Source organism: Sinohyriopsis cumingii, chromosome 1 (genome assembly GCF_028554795.1).
Source record: "Sinohyriopsis cumingii isolate HCF-2022 chromosome 1, ASM2855479v2, whole genome shotgun sequence".
In the NCBI taxonomy this organism is placed as follows: Eukaryota; Metazoa; Mollusca; class Bivalvia; order Unionida; family Unionidae; genus Sinohyriopsis; species Sinohyriopsis cumingii.
In genome coordinates, this window is record NC_142961.1 from 6066350 (window position 1) to 6087826 (window position 21477).

The following is a 21477-nucleotide window of genomic DNA, read 5'->3' on the forward strand; positions in this document are numbered from 1 at the left end:
TCATATTCTGCGTCATCTATAATCAGCCGTGAGCAATATCGTTTGTAGTCGTGGTTTTTTCCACCTTGTGTAAACTTACCAATTATTCTTCTACCGAGATCTTTTGCCTCTCTGTTTCGTTGGTTAAATATCCTCCTGGACCATTCGATGATATATTCCTCGTCGGCATCAATGTTTTTTCTGGACTCGTCAATTATGCTATCTAGACGCTCCGGTTCTGGTAACCAGACTTCAGTCTGCGCCCGGTATGATATAATCGCGTCACTGACAATCAACGAAACTAGCATGCTACAATCAATCATATACCGTAGCAGCGCTATTGGCAACCACTTCTTTTCAGCCATGTGTCTACCGATCCAAATATAGCAACAGCGATGAAGTCCTGCCGCGAACTCAAATGATACTATGCGAGCGAATCCGGTTAAATCAAAATCAGGCAGTGGTCCATTAATAGCAACACGAGTCATTTCATGTCTGGGGTGTCCAAATCGTTTGAAATACTCAGCGGCGGATCCATACCCGAGAAAACTCGCTGGATAACAGGCAACCATATCAACCGAAATCATAGCGTCGCGGTTGTATTCAGTGTTCCATAGTCCACCGTGATAGTATTCCAAACAACTGGATTGTACATCCGGTAGAAATTCCTTGCGCGTTGGTCTCCACGCATTTTTCCTTGCTGCAACATGAGCTACAACCGATGGAATCGCAAAACAATTTGTTAGCAGTTGTTCATCATGCTCTTCAAATTCCATGGCGGTTTTTTTCATCCTGTTGTGAAATGCTTCAGTGCGATATAATTCGCCGTTTGGTCTTACAAACTGATCAAAGGTATCCATGTCGTTTTCAGCGCTGCGAAGTAACCACACTGATACAGGGTCATTTTTACACAAGCAAGCAATAGCATCAAATAGTTTCCTCTCCGCGAGAAAACCGTCCTCTCCTAAAAATTCCCCCGGGATATACTTTACTGTTCTATCCCGTGGAAATATTGTGATCGCGGGCGTCCATGCGTGTTCGTTATGATCAATAATTTTGATTGGGGCCCCATTTGATTTGTACTTTGATTCGTATAATACTTCACCGGTTATCGTTGTAACGGTTATTGGAAATCTCAACGACGTTTCTAATCTCGCTATGTCGCTGATGGTCGCTCCACGCTCTTTTACGGTTAGTTCCCACTGGTTGATTTTGCTACGTCGTAAATCAGTCAATTTGTTTCCTCGACATGCATTTGTAAAATGTTCTATTATTCGTTCTGCTACACAATTTATCCCCGTTGACTGTTTCATCGGTTTCAGTTTTCCGATATCAGGTTTCTTATTTAACGGGTATATTCCATAAACAACTGATGTTTCAGGATACGCTCGTTCATAGTATGGTCTGTCAATTCCGGTTAACAACCCCGGCTTGGAGTCGCGGCTGACAATGACTGTTTTCTTGTCGCTGAGAACTGGTTCAAATTTATCACGTATGATCCAATCGCCTGATTTCACCCGGACAATGAATTTTACTCTGAAGAAATATCTTTTACCGTCAAGTTGTGATATTATCGTTGCTGCGCGGTTGTCGTTCATGGTAGCATCAACAACGCCATCAATTCGAAATGTTGACCAACTATGAGATGCACCATCACGTTTGAATTCATTGATACAATCGCGTATTTTATTTAACAGGGTTCTATCGTTTATTAACGCTTTTGGTGTGTCCTTGAGGACTCTATCGAGATTGAACTTAATATTTTTCCGGGGCTTAATTGCTGCTAATCTCTCGAACTCATCCATATAATTAAAACAAGTATTTAAATGAAAGAATATAGTATAATGAATCACTGCAAATGGTTGATGATTGGGTCGACAACCCCGTGCAATAAATCATGTAGAGGTGAATTCTGCGGATATCATTTACAAAGCGTTCGTAATGGTTCTCTTGGCCCCCTACCGTGCTTGGTTTGCCACGTCGGTGTAAGAGGAAAATCCCAGTTGTGTATTAATTGTGGCGGAAAGCGATACAGGGAACTAAAACGCTATTATGACAAACGAATTAAAAACGCCGTCATTGACCCCACCGCTGACTCCGTCATCAAAACCCCCCAAGACTACGTTGAAAGATTCATAATTAAACCAAATAATAAATTAGACAAGTAGTATTATTATACAAATGGACCAAGAATTTCAGCCGCACCCCCTGCTCGTCAATTACGAGGCATCTCGCGACGGTATTGTTAGAAACCGCAGACTGAAGAAGCCGGTTGGATGGAAAAACAATCACGGGTATTTAATGTTTACTGCTGGAGGGAAAAAATATCTCTGTCACAGAATCATCTATGAATGTTTCCACGGATTGATCAAAGATAGTCTCGTTATTGATCACATTGATTCTAATTATCAAAATAACAGACTGTGTAATCTGCAAGCCATCTCTCAGAGTGAAAATAGTAAAAAAGGCCAAACTGGTAAATACTCAAAGAAAGCAAAACCCGTAAAGTCATTTGATACAACAACTTACGAGGAAAAAATATTTCACTCCATGAATGAGGCAGGAAAATATTTTGACATTTGTATCGCCTCAATACAATTTGTTGCAGAACGAATATATCAAACAGCGATCTCAAAAAAGACGGGTCATAGAATTCGATTTTCATATATAACATCAAAGGGAGATAACTCGTTTTGTGATAGCGTCGCATGACAAGAGTTATGTCCCTTGAAGTCCAATTAATGTTGCGATTAATTAATCATTTTACGATGAAAACTAATGAAATACACGCTATTATCTAACAGCTGTATTCTTTTTTTTAATGTTTTATTCAAATATTTGGTTTCATTTAAATGCCGTGAAACACCATTAATAAGTATTTAAGGGTTTAACGATTCAAGGGAATTCAAATTAACACACACCTTGTGACTGACGCCGCTGTATTAGTCACTTTATATATAAGATGACTCGTTATAAGCCTGGGGCTTTCGAAAGCCAATTCAACTAATCAAAACTAACCCACGCTCTTGACCCGGGCGTGTGGTTGTCTTTTGTTCACAATCATGCAACCGGGTTAATTTAATTGGGTTGCTTTTGATTGGTTGAATTGGCCGTAGAGTTCCGCCCCGCCGTTTTATGTTTGTGCTGTCTTGTGCCGTCCCCATCATCCGTCAATCATTTCATCCTTAATTAAGTACATGTAGTGATGTCCCCCAAGCATATCTTCTGGGCGGTCTACGATGACGTTTGTCACCCTAGGCCTCCCTCCCGGAGATGTATGCTTTGGGGTTCCAAGATGTGAATGTCCTTAATTAAGTATATGTATATGCCTGCAATCTGCCACAACACTCGAGTGGAGATTTACGGCATTGTACTGTCCATGTATGCCTGCAATCTGCCACAACACTCGAGTGGAGATTTACGGCATTGTACTGTCCATGTATGCCTGTAATCTGCCACAACACTCGAGTGGAGATTTACGGCATTGTACTGTCCATACAAAAAACGGGGGTCAAAAATGACCCCCAATAATTTTATTAAATTTTAACTTAAATTTTATTAAAATTTTTGATATTAGAAATAAGATGTTTTATAAGAATAATGAATATCGAAGACATCAATAATATATTAGCCGAGATTTCAAAATTAAAAAATCAAGGAATTGAATTATCTGATGGTCTCGACAGTGAAAAAATATTATCCGATTATGAGATTATTAACGAACAGTCGAAACGGGGGCGTTTTACCCTGGCCCGCGAGTACTTTTTTATAAAACGATTACAACATACGATCAATGAAAACTTGTACCACAATGACGCAAATGCATTCATTGGACTATTTACTGCCGTTGAAATAATACGAAAAAAACTCGGACGTGTTTATGAACGACGCCGGGAGATTTCTAGTAAGATCAAAAACATTAGAAGGATTATAGACGAAAACTCCGTGGAGCCCCCGATGGTACACTCGGCGGAAAATTAGAAAATTGCGGATCAATTTACAATAATGGTAGGTGAATCACTTACTACTCGGCTAGCCAGAGAGCGGCTAGCAGCGCTTAAAAAGTTTATACCGTTACGAGACAGAGTGAGAGAGAAACTTCAAACGCGACAACAAATGCAAACTGATTTTGCTGTTGAAAGTGAACAGTTATTTGCCCCGGTAACTAAAGCGACTAAGGATGTTACGGCGGCAACTGTACCCGTTCTTGGTGCGCTTGAAAAGATAGCGGCAGAGACAAAACAAACAAAAAGGTCTTTAGAAACACTCCCTGCAAAAATAGCGGCTGCTACAACACGGAGGCCACCACCACTCGCTATAACGGAACCACAAGACCCTTATGTTACAATGGCCGACGAGGAAGAATTAGGTGCTACTGCGAAAGAACCAGAAGAAGAAATACCCGAAGAAACACCCGAAGAAACATCGAAAGAAAAAAAGAAAGAGGGAAATATACCCCGTAATGTTCTTAAAAAGTCCGCAATAGATCAAATTAGAGACATCGACGACGATGAAGAATTAGTTAATTTTGTTGCTACAACATCAACTAAGAGCATTCGAGATGAGTATATCAATGAAGGTTACAAGAAAAAAATAACCTCGACGGAGAACTGGGCAAGAATAGTGTATTTAGCGAGTAAACATAGAGAAGCATTACCACATCGTGGTGATCCCGATTACGATAAATTCCTCGAGAAAGTTAAGAGTAGAACACCAAAAAAAGGAAAAGGATACCCTGTTGGTAAAGAATCCTACGGCGTTACCTGCCCTAATAGTGTTCTCAGTGATATATCACGGCTGGAAGTACTAATCGGAGGAAAACGAGCCGGAAATAACTCTACGGAAATAATCAATGAGGCCGCTGATATTTGCAAGCGGTTATTTGCAGGCGGTATTATGGACATTAATGTATATCGAACGCTCATAGACGAACTCGTGGATGATTAATTGGAAAACTGGTGTTTTTAATAAGGATGATCATACACTACAACCATGATAAACCAGTACTCGTCTACGTGGTAAACTCGCGATTGCCTGTTTACCGCGCGTACTATGGAGATGGTCTCGGTAGCACCATTGCGGGGTTATTTACAAGAATGGCTCCAAAAGTAGCGCCGTTAGCCAAACAATTAGGAATGAAGGCTATTGATGTTATTCGTGATAAGGGTATTAGTGCCATTGGAGATGTTGCCGGAAGGGCGTTTTCAGCCGCGCGGGACAAACTAATGTCATTGGTGAAATTCAGGAGAAAAAAACAGAAACCACCGGTAATGCCATCAACGACAGTGATGCCTGCAAATGTCAGTAAAGTAATAAATAACGCCGTGGAAGAAAAATTAGAGTCGTTGGCGACGACTTCGCCATCCGCCGATGCGGCAACCAACGCGCTCATGAACGCGATAGCGGGGAGTGGTTTAAATTCAAAGAATTTACGACGAAAAAATCGCAATTGAAAACATCAACATGATAAATAATAGAATGTTTGCGCGTACCGCTGACCCCGGGTTTGATATGGACGCCCCAGTGCGCAGGGATGATTCTGTCCGTGATTATCAATATTATTCTTATTATGCAGCGCAACCTGACCTACGATCGCGAATTGAACTTCAGGTCCAAGATACCAGTAAATACTTTCTGCCGTGTGAAGCGTTTATCGAAATTGAGGGAGAACTCGTGACAAATGCCGCCGATAATGCACCATACGCAGATGACCATCGTGTTCGAGTTGGCTTCGTCAACAACGGTATCATGGCGTTATTTGAGAGCGCCAGATATCTTATTGACGGGCGAGAAATTGAATCAATAGAACGCGAGGTTGATGTTGCAACGACGATAATTGGGTTGGCGAGATACTCGGATGATTATACAAGATCGGCGGGCCCATCTATAATGTTCGCAAAGGACTCCACCGATAACGCTGATCATATTCAGTACATTAACGTGCTGGTGGAAAGAGATACTTCAGTTCCTAATCAAGCTGAAGCAGCCAACCCAGACCGCAGAACAAGACCGGGTGCTGAGTTCAATATCATAAAAAGTACTAACGATAATTTTAATCTAGGGTTTGCAACACGAATAGGAATGTTGCAAGGACCACGCCGAAAGTTTTCATGCGCGATTCCACTCCATCACATATTTGGATTCTGCAGAAATGTTAGAAAAGTTGTCTATGGGGCTAAGCATACAATCGCGCTGACGCGAAGGGGCGATGATAACAATGCAATATGGCATGCTGCTGGCGTCGCTGCCGGTAAAGTCATTTTAACTAAAATGGCATTGTGGATGCCGGTGCTGACTCCATCAGTTACCACGGAAGCACGATTGTTAGCATTTATGGAACAGGGAGGGAAATCGTTGTTGAGTTGGCTAGCGGTAACAACTGATGCTAAAGAGGATAACGTCGCCGATACGTTTACATGGCACCTAGCATCAAAACAGGGTGTTTCAGCCCCGCGTCATATATTCATAGCGCTACAGAATAGGGAACGATTGGGTAATCAAGAACGCAGCCATATGATATTTGATCGATTAGGAGTCATGGAGGTTTCGCTGAGAATAAACGGACAACAGGAACCATCCGAGGATATACAGCTTAATTACGGTGACAACCATGTCGCACGTGTGTATCATCGATTGCTGTCATATATGGGTCGTGATCAAAACGTCGACACTGGTTTGCAAATATCACAACTTGATTTTAAAAACCTGTATCCGATTTATTACTTTTCGTTGGAACATCTTGATTTAACGAGACAGTCCGTCGTTGATATACACTTCCGAGCTCGTATAGCCCCAGCTGGTGTTAATTACAGAGCGGTCGCTGTCATTCTCAGCGATAAATCAATGCTGCTAGAAGGTGTTGGTGGACGAATGAGAATCGTTGATGCGCCAGTGGAAAACATGTAATTGAAAGCACAAAACGCGTTTACAATAAAATGTCGTATAGTGTCGTCAATGTAGAGTTGACTGATGGTCAAGTCAAGAAATTACGATCAAAGTCGGCTAAACAATGCGGGATCACAATAACGCTGAAGCCGTCACAGATGGCGGGTGGTAATCATAAGATATCGTTGACGGCGCGTCAAATAAAACATTTCAATGATGCGATGAAGAATAAAAAGGGTGTTCAAATAGATTTTTCAGCCGCAGCAATTAAAAACATGGAAAAGACCGGTGGGATATTTCCGCTGTTAGCTGCGATTCCGGCATTGATTGCCGCGGCCGCACCAGCAGTGGCTAAGGCGGCGGCGTTAGGAGCCGTTGGTACCGCGGCGGGGATGGCATTGAAGAAGGCAACCGGGAAAGGCTACAAAAAAAAACGACCCGTGGCCGGAAAGGGTCTAAGACTACCGGGAACCCCGTATTCATGGTACTCGGGAAAGGGTCTAAGACTACCGGGAACCGTTTAATGACTCCCATGTCTAATTTTGATTTAATAGACGCCGCAAACGCGCTAGCGATAAAAAACTTCAGAGGTGTTTTTATGAGGGATCAATTACCGGCGGCACCAAGGAATATTGAAACCGGCATAATTAACCTCGATGGGTCCTCCGGAGCGGGAACTCATTGGGTTGCATACGCGATTGATCCGCGTGCGATCGTCTATTTTGATTCATACGGGTTAGCTCCGCCGAAAGAGTTTATGCGGTATATCCGGGCGTGTTCAGCCCGGGTTTTTTATTCCACGCTGCCAACACAGCAATTAAGTGACCCACCGATATGTGGCCGCGAGGTATTAAACGTACTTGCGGCGATTTCATCATCGCGAAAACCACCTCATGTGGTTGTAAACGAATACACTAGTGGAGTCGTAGAAGCTCAACGGATTTTAGAGAATAACATTTACAATAATAATGATTGATATTTGGGGACGACCGGTTTCGGCGCTGAAAAAGCCCACGGAAACGCCCGCCACCGATGACATAAAAAAACTAATTGAGGATGAAATCGCTGATACGTTGAATTTAACCAGTGTTGACCCAGATGAAATAGTTGTATTTCAAGACCGCCAGGGTAAATTGAAATCCAGTAATGTGTCACTGGATGATGTTTTAATACGACAGCGCGATGCCGCCGAGGACACTATCGCGCTGTATACCAGCGACGGACGAATCAAACCGGGTGAATCCATCTTGACGATAAATGGAAAAATAAGTACACTTGGCGACAATTATATAACCATGTCAAATTCGTTAAAGGGTTTACGTAGTGAAATTAAATTATATGAAGAACGGATCGTGTTGACGCTAACGCATTTCGACGATGTGCAACACATTGTCGAAAGATTTTTTCGGGGATCCACGACGGCAGACGAACCAAATCTTGTAAAAATAAAAAATGCTATTTCGGATCTTATGGAGATGTCGGCCAATTTACCCCCGTTGCGAAAAAATGTTAACAGGATCGATGACAACTTTGATAAATTCTTTGGTAAAAAAAATACCAAGCCGGATGAGATTACAATAACTATAAATGATATCACTGCGTATGGACAGGAAATAAAAACAATCAAAACTGATGTTGCAACAAACAAAAGGAGTGTAGACGCGCATGAACGGGAAATAGAAATAGTCGGCGCTAATGTTGCAACGATCATAAATAATGTAGACTCGCATGGACGGAAAATAGAAACAATCAAAACTGATGTTACAACGATCATAAATAATATGGACACGCATACACAGGAAATAGGAACAATCAAAACTGATATTGAAGCGAACAAAAAAAATATAGACGCGTATTGGCGGGGAATAGGATTAATCAAAACTGATGTTGCAGCGAACAAAAAAGGTATAGACGTGCATACATATGAAATAGGAACAATCAAACTTGATGTTGCAGCAAACAAAAAAAGTATGACCGAGAATACACGGGAAATAGAAACAATCAAAACTAATGTTGCAGCGAACAAGAATAATATAGACGCGCATTGGCAGGAAGTAGGAATAATCAGAACTGATGTTGAAGCGATTAAAGACGGGCTACCGAGAGTAGCAGAGCAATTTGAAAAAATAAAAATCCCTCATGAGAACATCATCAACACAGTATACACAATTCGGCATGGATCATTCGATTGGACTCCTACACAGAATACAGTAAATATCACCGCAACTGTTAAGGGCATTTATCGATTGACACTGATTTCAATGATGCAGTTTAATATATTATCGTCGAGTTCATCCGGGTTTAACAATACAATATCAACAATTATAGACAAGAACGCAACTGAAAAGTTTACAATTTATGCCGTTGATAGAAATCTAGCCGGGGCAAACATTACATGGTATGTGGAATTTGTAGCGAATCTAAGTAATTAAAAACACTAGTTCTTTTAAAATAAAAATGACCACCAAGGAAATTGAATCAGAGGTATCACCGACGTCACATCAATATCGATTCGATACCGCAAAAGAATTCTCCGCGAACTTGAAAACGCTTTCCGAACAATACCGTGCAAAAATAAAAAAATACCGCCGAAAAATAACCACCATCGACGCGGTCGTGTACTCGGTGTCCGGTATAGTGGCCGGTACCGGTGTTATTTTATCCACGGTGACCACGATAGCCCCGATCGCTGTTCCAATCGCTGTCTCCGCGATGACAACAGTTGCTGGAGTCGCCAACGCAATCACTAGGAAGATATCATCGTGTTTTCAGAAAAAACTCAACGAGTATACAGTAAAACATCAAATAGTATCCGACGCGTACTCGAAATTATCCGGGTTGATCTCGTTGTCAATTGATAATTTGTTCGTATCCGATGTTGAATTCTCCACGATGGTCCAGTTGTATAGCTCCGCGATGTCAAAAATCGAGGATTTTCAACTGGAAGCCGGAACCACCTGGTTGTTGAAATTAGACACTAAAGACAACAAATAATAATAATGTCGCTGAACCCCGAAGGGTTTCAATTACTTCAGCGGATCGCTTAGAACACCACTCCGGTACAAACAAATATGATATCAATAACGTCAACGAAACCCGAATTCAGTGTGAACTTCCCGTCGCCGGTTCCAGTGAAGGAAATAGCGCTGGCAAAATTGCGAGTATATCACAGTTGGCCTAATATTCGAGCGGACGCATTTAACGGACAACAACCTAATAACTCGCTGGTTTTTGCACGGAAAAATAAACCCGATGGGACCCCAGACTGGGAGGAGGTTACAATACCAACTGGGTCATACCAAATAGAGCAAATCAATAAAGAATTTCAACGCAGAATAAAATCGATCACAGGAAAGGAATCAAAAATCGCTATTACGGTTCATGAACCGACGTTATCATCGACGATTGAAATAAGCACACCGGGGTATATGGTTGATATTTATAACAGTTCAATAAGAACCATACTAGGATGGCCTAAGAATCCACCCGCGGATTTGCACACAAATGTGCAATCGTATCATGAGATTAATCCCAGTTATCTGAATGATTTGTCTATTATAAGAAACACGTTATTACCCAGCGAGTTTATATTTCAAGACAGGAATACCATGCAATGGTTTTTTCCGTATAAGAAAACTCCTGAATTGTCAGCCAAGGTCACAGTTCGTTTAGATGATATCACTGGTGCGTTTGCCGAGATTAATCGTAATTACCAATCACAACTAGAACAGCTACGGAAAACAAAAGCACGAAAACACGTTGAGGTGTTAAATCAACTTATATCAGACATGGAATATATTAATGAGCGAATCGTTAAGACAATATCCGATAGCAGCGATGATAATAAACAAAAATTCCTAACCGGGTATAATATCACAGAAGCCGATTTACCCGATTTCAAGTTTCCAGGATACAACGCGCCAGAACTAAGAAAGTCTCTTAATGATTTTCTCAGTCCATCAACTTATATCCTCAGACACGATAACGGGGATGATGGTATGCATATTGCTCCATACAACGTAAATATCGCATCGGTGATAGCAATCAATCTAGTGTGTGATGTTATCGAAGGGAGTTACCAGGTAGATACCAATCAATCAAATCAAGCTCAACAGGGATATATCCTTTATTCATTTTCACCAACAGCCCCTCCGGGATTTTTAATCGTTGAGAATCCGATTAATCCGGTCTATATGCGATGCCATGATCGGTTTTTAACGAGAATTAATTTTAAACTCACCGATCAGTCAAATAACCTAATTGATCTACAGGAGGAGGAGTTAGTGATCACTCTGTTTGTAAGATCATTGTAAATAACTTCTTAGCAGCAGAGGGGGCGATGACATCGACGCGGTCGTCGATGTGCTTACCGGACGCTGACGACGCTGGGGATCGGCGCGCAGAAGGTGTTAATTAAACCAAATGACGTCACCATCGTGTAGGATGGACCGACGTCGTTTTTTTTTTACCAGGCGCTGACGACACTAGATCGTTGAGTGCAGAAATTAATAATTAAGCAAAATAACGATTGGACAAAATGTCGGATTCGCCCCCTCTGCTGCTCCCCATACTAAAAAATTATATAGTGCTTTCAAACTAGCCATAAGCATGACCTGATTTATTAAAAATGTTCACACCCACCAATAAGCAAGGCCATTTAATTGAAATTGGTATAAAAAAACCAACAAATAAAAGCATGATGATTGGCAGAATAAACTTAAATTTCAAATGTTTTAAAAATATCAAAAAATGTTCTGAGAACCAGAGGAGCCTAAGTGACCAGCTCTTTTGAACAAACTCTTTCATGACCATCAAATATACTCTTGGAAGAGTGCAGTCATTTAAACATTGACACCTATCTGGGTGATGAAATACAGACAGTAGTTCACTGGAATGTTAACGTGCTTGCTGAATAACATTCTACCCATGGAGTCGATTAAAAAGCACTGGCATTGGACAGAATATACATAACAAAATAATTTCTCAAAGTTCATGATCTTGGATTGTAAATAGCAACGGGAAGTTGAAAAATCTGAATGGGGATCAAGAACGTCTTACGAATCCATCATCTTAAACTAGTTAACAGAAAGAAGTAAAGCTAACAAATTTTGTCAAACTTAAATAATTTAATTCTTAAAACTTTTAAATAAAACTGTAACAGGAACTAACAGTATTATGAATTAAATCCAATATAATCCTAAAAGTTCTACAAAAGTCCAAAAGAATAGTGTTCGAAATGGATTCCAGGTCTTCGAATGTGCTGATGTGCCAACAGTATCAGAATAACATTGTCCAGAACTCCTTTGAATAAATTCACAATAATCTGAGAATAATATTTTAGCTGAAACAGTTATATGACCACTTTGTAAATTCAATGAATAATCAAAAAACATTTTTACTCTCAAGTTATATCTAAACACAACATTCTGCAGACTGATATTAAAACAAGAGCATAGAAAATAAGAATGAATTAATTGTCCACTTCTACATCCATAACGGTCTACATCACAATATTGTCCTACTCAACCCATGTTGCAACACTTCCTACATGACATGTGTCACAATGGTACATGTACCAACAGAACCCACTTGACTGACTCGTCCAGTGGGAAATCACCCCAAACTTGTAAACAGGTTCATTATTATGACTGATTTTTAAACATGTAAACACCTATTTACAGCTCATATGCAATCTATAGGCAAAGATCAATACAGATATACATAGCAAATGTATAGTTTGTGTTTCAATAGATGACAGAAAAATACTTACTGCACGAAAATCTCTGACAATCGAATACACCTTTCTCCAATATCATTGAAAACTAACCATTTTTATGACCTAACAAAAACAGAAAAGATTAAGAGAATACTATCTTCCCAGGGATCAAGACTTTCTAATTGCAACCAAACATCAAACCCTCAGATGCTGAATATGGTATAAAATTTTACAATTATGAACCCATTGATATAAATGTTTTCTGTTACTGGACTCCTTAATAAAAATGAATAAATTTTTACAAATGAAAAGTGAAAACAATCAAAATGAGACAACATGAATATTCGCATGACAACCTGCTATTAGGACTGCTCCAAAACACTGTGATGATACATATTACAAATTAGCTGGTGTGACACTATTCACCGGACACACTTAACAGCTGACATTTTTCCTAAGCATGCTTATGTTCTAGATTCCAAACATAACTTTATTTGAAATATCTCCCAATCAATAAATCATGTTGATTTCATATATTTTATAAACCTCTTTCTTGAGAAAAATGCATAATTAATATGAACATCTTTCATTAATAATCGAGCTCATACTAGATCTTGATGATACAAAACTATCTGCCAAGTCTTATAGAAATCAAATGTGATTTTTTTCTCTAGAATGGTACCAACTTTAATCAGATACAAGAGAAACTCATAAATATATGCAACTCATTTATTATAGAACCGGTACAAGAAAAAATAATATAAACTTCTTTATCCAGTTTGAGCACACAGAGTGGTCACAATCTCCACCTGTCAGATACAATATTACCTCAAATGTGAAAATAGTTGGCAATGCGCTGACATGGTCATCCAATTAAATTTAAGATAATCTAATTAATAAATATTAATCTTCATATTTACAACAGCTGATGGTCTATTTACCAAGTCTGATAACATTATTGTTAAAATTACAGATTCTAGAGTTGTAAATATACAAACTTAACCAACTGGATGCAAGGATACATAATTAACAGACATATGTCTCCTAATAAAACACCAGAATCGCATAGATATTCGACCAAGTTGATCAAAATCTCTTTTTGGAAATACCTTCTCTCAAGTGGTAAGAAGTTTAGTGATTTAGAGACAAGATTTCCTCATTGATACCAGAAGATTTCATTCATAATTGTACTCACTCAAGATTTGGATTAAATAAGCCTATTCACCATGTTTGATCAAAAGTGGATCTGAAACAAATTTGGACAGAATTTAAAACAACTGGTAAGATTTAGTGTTTAATATTGATAAAACTCATCAAAGAATGCTGCCACAGAACAGAGTCGAAGGGTCTTGGGTCCCTAGTTATTTCAATGTTTCTGTATTTTTTAGTATTATTATCTTTATTTGATGCTGTGTCATATTCTCTGCAGAAACAAGAATGGCTTTGATGCCTGGATTTATTTAGTCTAATTATATTACGTGATTTCACCTAAATCTCCATCAATTTTTAATAACGGTTTCCATATCTGACAGCAGCTAGCATCATTAACATAAAGGTGAAAACTCTTGATGCCATTTTTTGAGTCAAATTCTCTTCAGAGTTTATCAAAATATTAAATTTGTCTATATTGTTATAGTAAATCCGTACCATCTGTATATATAAAAATAACCTGGATATTTTCTATCTGATGAAATCACACTCCGTAAAGCTGTTTTAGGGACAGTCATTTTAATGTCATAATTTGTTTTTGTTCTTTCTTGTTATATCCTTTTGTTTGGCATAATAACACCGATATCTAAAGCCAGGCTGGCAATATTTGAAAGAACTTAAAAACCATCTTGATATGATCATCTAAAGCAAATGTTTTCAAATTTTATTGGTGGTTCTTGAGAAGATTTTGTTTGAAAAGTTTGGTTTCTTTAATATCAATGTGCACAGCTGTTTGAACCAGATATACTATTTGTGTAAAGAAAAGATCAAAATGCCAGAATGCCATCAGAAAAGTAAAATATTTGGAGCTCTTATTTTGATGGATAAGTTAAAGCATTTTCTATTGTTTGCATGTGTGACCATACTTGATGATAAATCAATATTATTTACACCAACCAGAAAAGTAGGCATCATTTAATGCATTCTTTAAATATATCAACAAAGTGGTTTTCATAAAATATCTATTTATACTTTTTATCTTATCATGCTGACAAGCCATTTCACTAAAAACCTGAATCAAAACCTTTGACTTTTGAAACAATATCTGAGCGTGTGTGTGTGTGTGATTTGGATTTTAATGTAGCATGAACAATTTTTCAGTCATATTGCTACGATGTCTGCAGTGTGGCAGTTTATAGTGATGTCTAGCACTGGGGCATCATGCCACAGACATGTAGCATGATGTCCCACCCAGTCACATTATCCTGACACCAGGGCGACCAGTCCTAACACTAGCCTCTTAATGCTGAGCGCCAAGCGAGGCAGCTGTTAGTACCATTTTTGTAAGTCTTTGGTATGACTCGGTCAGGGATCGAACCCACGACTTTCCACACCCGAGGCGGTTGCTCTAACCACTAGGCCACCAGAGCGGTCAGACAATATCTGAGTGCTCACTATAACTTGTTTATTGCACTGCAGCTGAACACAATGCTTGGTCAAAAGGTATTTGTGTAAATACATGTCACTATGTTCAAAAGCTCACTGAACTACAAAATGCCAGTCAGGACCCAGGTGGCCAAGTGGTCTAAAGCACTTGCCTTTACTAATTAGTGCCATCCCACCTCTGTCGACACTGAGTCTTGGGACTGGACTATGATGGTTTGTGAGAAAGCTGCCAGTAGCTTCCCATGGGTTGGTGGTTCTTACAAGAGTTTTCTGGATTCTTCCTCCACTAACTATATATACAATTGATTAACCTGGCTTTAATTATCCTTGGCCTTATTGTTCCAACAATCTGATATTGGGTGAATTACTTTCATATACCCTGACTTCACAATGATGAATAACTGACATGAGTACTCAACATAATGGTCAATTAGTGTTATGGTTGCCTATCAGCTGTTAGCCAAAGTTACATGTGGCAAACATGCCAAAATGTTAATCAGTGAATTCTGTCTTTAGGTAAAGAAATTTATCTTGTGATTTTTAGTGCAATGTTCTTTGACGGTTAAATAGTAACAGTCTATTCATACTGCAAAAATCGAATGTCAGTGCTGCCACTCATTTTGATGAGCTTCATATGGATTAGAAAAAATCAATGATATTGCTATTGTTTATGTCAAATATGACCATCCATTCCGGAGAAGTAGCCATTTACAGATTTTCAATATGGCCATCAAGTCAGCCATTTCTGAAGTTGAACCAGCATCATATTAATATAGCAGGAACTAAGTTTTACAAGAAAGTAGCATTTTTCTTTTAAAAAAATATGTACGGTATGAGCAAAAGTCACTGTAGTGAAATTTTTCATAATGGCCACTGTAGCAGCTATGTTGGAAAGTCACATCACCATCATTTTGATTCAAAACCAGGTAAATGCATTAAGAAGTGTTTACCATAAGACTCATGATGATAGGATTGCCTCCAAGAGGAGGAGTAGTGATAATAAGACTTTCAAGATTGCTGCCATGTTGGAGGTCTTATCAGCAACATTCTTTAAGAAATCTTTTCAGGAAAATCCAATGTCACTATGACCATCAGTTCAGAGGAAGTTGCAATATGATTTGGTCATGCTGATGGTCTCACAAGCACTATTTTCATTTTCTACTAACTATGTATTAAAGGAAGGCTTTTGGTAAAATCCCTAAGTCATTATAACCATTTGATCAGGAGAAGATTTTCAAGATGTCTTATGATTGGCACCATTTTCATTTAGGCCCAAATACATAAGAAATCTTTTAGTGAAAACCCAATGTCAACCTGACCATCCATTCATGAAAAGCAATAATAAAAGCTCATAGATGCTGGCCATGTTTAACACCATTTTCAGTCTGACCAAGTAAACATAAGATGTATTTAAGTGAAAAAAGTATTTTAGTTAAAACTGAATGCTACACTGAATATTGTTCAGGGAACATAGTGAAAACATGATTTTCATGGTGGCCCCTGTGGTACTCTTTTCATGTTAAACCAACCAGACATTATATGACAGGTCAATCCATTCTGGAACAAATGGCCAATATTGCAGCTATTGTGGTGTTCGTCTGGTTCCATTTTCAAAGAACCAGCTAGACCAGGGGTCTGAAACTCAAATAACCGCATGAGACCATTCCATACAGCGAAAGCAGCTCAAATAAATGGTAGCCAGTTGAAATGTTGGAAGGATGTAAGAATCAAATTTTTATCAAAAATGGTCAAGTGTGAAGAAAAATTTGCATTATCCATTATTTTACAAATTCTGGGTGTTGTTGCAGGCCACAGGAAATAACTCCACGGGCTGCAATAGACCCCAGAGTGAATATCAAGGTAAAGTTTCATAGAAATTCTCTCATTAGTTAAGAAGTATGAATAAAACCCTGTTTTAATCAAAATATTCACCAATGCTATATATACAGATGTATGGACAATGCATGACTGGCTATCACATTAAGTCATCTGGCTTATGGCCAGAAGAGCTAAATATTGTACCACAGATGACATAAGAAAACACTATAAATTTATTTGATACAAAGCAATTTTAGAAACCAAGACTTCTGAGTTATATTTGAACATAATCATCACAAATCATTTAAAATATCTGAATTGCACTTACTGTGAAAACTGTGTGGACTAATATTCACATGAATTTCAGAATGGAAAAAAATACAATAAGTATTACATTTCTGTTGCAGTTCATTTAGTCTTCGAAAACAATTTAGTTTTATCTCAATTTATGTATCTAGCAAGCACCTTGAATTACCTTAATGTTTATATAGCAAACTGTATATTGAACATTTTTTAAGTAAACTGGGAATACATGTGGCTATTGTAAATCAGTTATTATGTAAATAATGTAAATTGCAATATTAAACATTATGATATGCTTTAGAAAAAGTCCCTTTAGCTAAATATTGCTGCAAAGGTCAATATCTTGCAATTTTGACTGCAGTTAAGTACATTCACCATTTTTTATATGGTTAACAGGTGCCCGCATCCACTTAGCGAAATAATGGAACCTTATTCATGTGGTCTCAAGTCCAATCGTTTTCAATACTCAGTTAATAACCTCTGTCTATTCAGTAAAATGTAATATTTAGACATATTTACATCTTACTGGGTTGTAAATATATGGATTTAAAGAGGGTAATATTTACTGATAGAAATTTATTCACTGGGAAACTCTGTAGTTAATAAATTTTAAGGTCTTTATTGTATTTCATTTTTAAGAGATCTCTCATCACTTTATTTATCTCATCTCAATTTCTGTATCTAGTAAGCACCTTGAAATTCTCTCATTAGTTTAGAAGAATTATGAACAAAATCCTGTTCTAATTGAAAAAGCACCAAGGAAATAATACCTTAGCTGCCACTGCATATATATATATATATAAACATTCTTTACCAAATAATGTCATATGCACACCACACACCATCATTATCATGATTGAATTAATTATGTGACTTGATTGAGATGACTTATTCTTTGCCAAAACATGAGCAAGTTTCCATTTTTTTCCCAGCAATAAGCCACTAGCAAACTTTCTTTCACTTTATTTCATGTGCCAATAATTCCATATAGGTATCATAAAACTTGACATCATTCAATTTTGTTTAGCATCTTTTTAAATGTGACTGAGTTCTCTGCCATTTTCCAGCATATTACTTGCTCCAAGAATATCCAAGACAGAATTTGATTCCAAAATCCATTAAGAGTTCCAAATTAGTCCATACTTGTTAAACTTATGCCTGACTGCAGAAAAAAATTACCAAACTGTATTATATCAGAACACCTGATTGTCTAAACATTCTACTTCTACTTTTCAAAAATGATAGGTCCCCTGGGGTTGTCAAAGGACAATCTGGAGAAGATTTATTTCCTATTGTCAATATGACACTGAAATGTAACACTTTATTATTTGTTTAGCACCTTCATATATCTTATTATAAACTGGTATAGATAATCATATATAGACAAAAAACAACATTTTCTGAGTTCAAACATTAAACTTATGCACAATTTATTACAAATTGGCTCCAACATTGTTACATTATGCACATACATGAAGATACAAGTTTAGAAACTTAAAACCATCCTTTATAACATTTAGCTTTCATTTCTGAATATAAAATATCTAGGAAAAAAATAAAAACCAAACAACATGTATAATAATTTGGACACTATATATCCTGATCAATTAAAAATTACAACACAGTTAAAACACAGCCATTTCTTTTAAGAAAATTAAAAATTGTACATAATTTATGCTAAAAGTTAGAAACAAATATAGATTAGCTTTTCTCTCTTTGAGTCACAGAGTATATAATATCTACTTGGATCTTTACAGCCAGCTGACATGAAAACATGAAATTCTAGTGACCAAAATTTACTGACTGGGGAGGGGGGAGAGGGAGAGAGTGCAGAGTCAAGCACTAATTGGTTTGCTGACAGTGTTACAAATTAAAAATATATGGCTCCACAATCATCCGGGAAATGTCTTAAAACACATAAGAGGTGAAACATCTCTGACATAAGTTTTCAACAATAACTGCATCAATTTGGTACAATCAACTGTATTTTATCATAGGCTTGAAAACCAAATTCTAAGACAAAATAAATACATATACATTACTATTTAATTCTACCTAAGTTTCATGGTGACTTCCTGCAACCGGATTCCATTCCACAATGCATGGTGTTACATTTTAAACTGTTTTGCACATTAATAAACAACACTAAGTTTAAGAACATTTAAATATTCCTTAATATGACACACATTATAAAGAAAACATCACTCACAACTGGTTACTGATGAAAGAAATTAACCAAATAATCATTTACCCTCTATCATTCTTTGATATTTGACATTTGATTGACAACAATTCTGTTTTTGAAATATTGAAAATTAACTGGACTGATGATCATGTGATAAGATCTTTTAGAAGCAAAGTTCAATATGTAAATCTCTTAAAATTCAAAGTGGTTTTTAAATAATTCCATATGTCACAATAATTATCTAATATATATATATATATATATATATATATATATATATAGACACAACAGAGATAACTTAAACAAATTATACATTTTCCAGGTGTACCTTACAGAACAATACAAGAGTTATTTACACAAGTCATTCTACCAATCAAAATTTTTAATATCTATTAATGCAGATTCAGCCAAAAATGTTGGTGCATCATCTGGAATAATTTTTTCATTTATCATCATTTTATTTCGTACATCTGTGAGTGCATATCCCAAAAGATTATGACCCAGCCAGGTCTCTTTTTTCTGGGCCTTTGGATCACTAGCAGCCCGTCCTATCCCCCATATTCTGTCATAAGGGCTAGCTTCAACAAGGATCTTGGGATACGTACTGAACAAATGATTCTTTAAGTCTTCATTCTGGGAAAACTGAAATTAAAGATAATATACACATCAATTACAGCAAATTATCTTTTAATATATGCATGGTATGGTGCAGATCATGTCACCTCATAATAATGTAACCTGCTCAACAGGTTATATTGTTAGAACTTGAATATGGACCACAGATATATATATATATATATGAAACAAAGGAATTAACTCTGCATTATTACAGGAAAGATAATCCTAATTTAGATATACAGATATTAATCACAGGTTTTGGAGCAGATGATGTCACTGCCGAATAATGTAACCTGATCAACAGAAAAGTCTCTCTAGCAAAAATATGGATCATATATATATATATATATATATATATATATATATATATATATATATATATATATATAGATAGATAGATAGATAGATAGATAAAGACATAGAAGAATTTGCCAAACAAAGGAATTAGCTCAGGATAACAAAGATACAGAGATGATAATCCTGATTCACAGCAATGTAATGTGGCATGATTCTGAAGATAACATGTGATTTCAGCATGTTACATTATATGCCTATCCCCATGTTTAATAGTTCCTTATATGTGTGATAGTAAGGCATGCTCGATGCAACAACCATTGTGACCTTATCAAAAAAACCAAAGGGACCTTGAACTCTGACCCCATTTTCTCCAAACAACCTTCATCTTCAACTGTTTGACATCCCCCCCCCTTCAAATCTGCCTTCCTCTAATTGCAAACCATTAATAAGTGTGAGATCTAGAGGCAAAGTTACACTGCACAGAGGTCATTTTTCATCTTTCAGTCATAATGATCTTGACCCTTAACAATCTGACCTCCAAATAAGAGGTTTCTTCCTAATCCCAACTGCAAACCATCCACAAAAGCTGAAGACAGATTGCATAAAACTAAGTTATTGTGCACAAATAAAACAAATAACAAATAGAAATATGCACAAAACAAGCCCTACACCTGCTATTTTGTAACAAGTCAAGCTGATTACCAATCTTGTCTTCAACCACCTGCCTTGTACACATTCTGACCCCATAAATGTATCACTTTTTTAAAATTCCAGTATTGATTAATAAAACTATGTCAACAAATACTGATTCTGGATAGTACACAGCGAGTAATATAGTACACAGACAAGGAAGGAGCATGGTACCACAAAAATGATGAGGCATCAACCATACAAATGGAATATGGATGGGGCACAAATTAAAAATGAAAAGTCGGGACAATGTGCAGAATTGGGGCTTGCACCAAGCCCTTTTGTATCACGCAAAATGGAAAACTGGTACCAAATATGCACAGCAAATGTTTAATCCAAAAAAGTATGTTTGGTCACAATAAAATAACAATTTTCTAGCAATATATAAAAG

The 21477-nt window shown here is 37.4% G+C and overlaps 1 protein-coding gene across 1 annotated transcript in view; it reads right to left on the reverse strand.

Annotated features, from left to right (window-relative positions):
* Positions 1 to 21477, reverse strand: part of LOC149806359 (uncharacterized) — a 105799-nt gene that overhangs the window by 52072 nt on the left and 32250 nt on the right. Inside the window, exon 11 of the mRNA XM_089951279.1 lies at positions 19850 to 20123. Within this exon, the coding sequence (XP_089807405.1) occupies positions 19850 to 20123 (274 nt within the window). The remainder of the gene's footprint in view (positions 1 to 19849; positions 20124 to 21477) is intronic.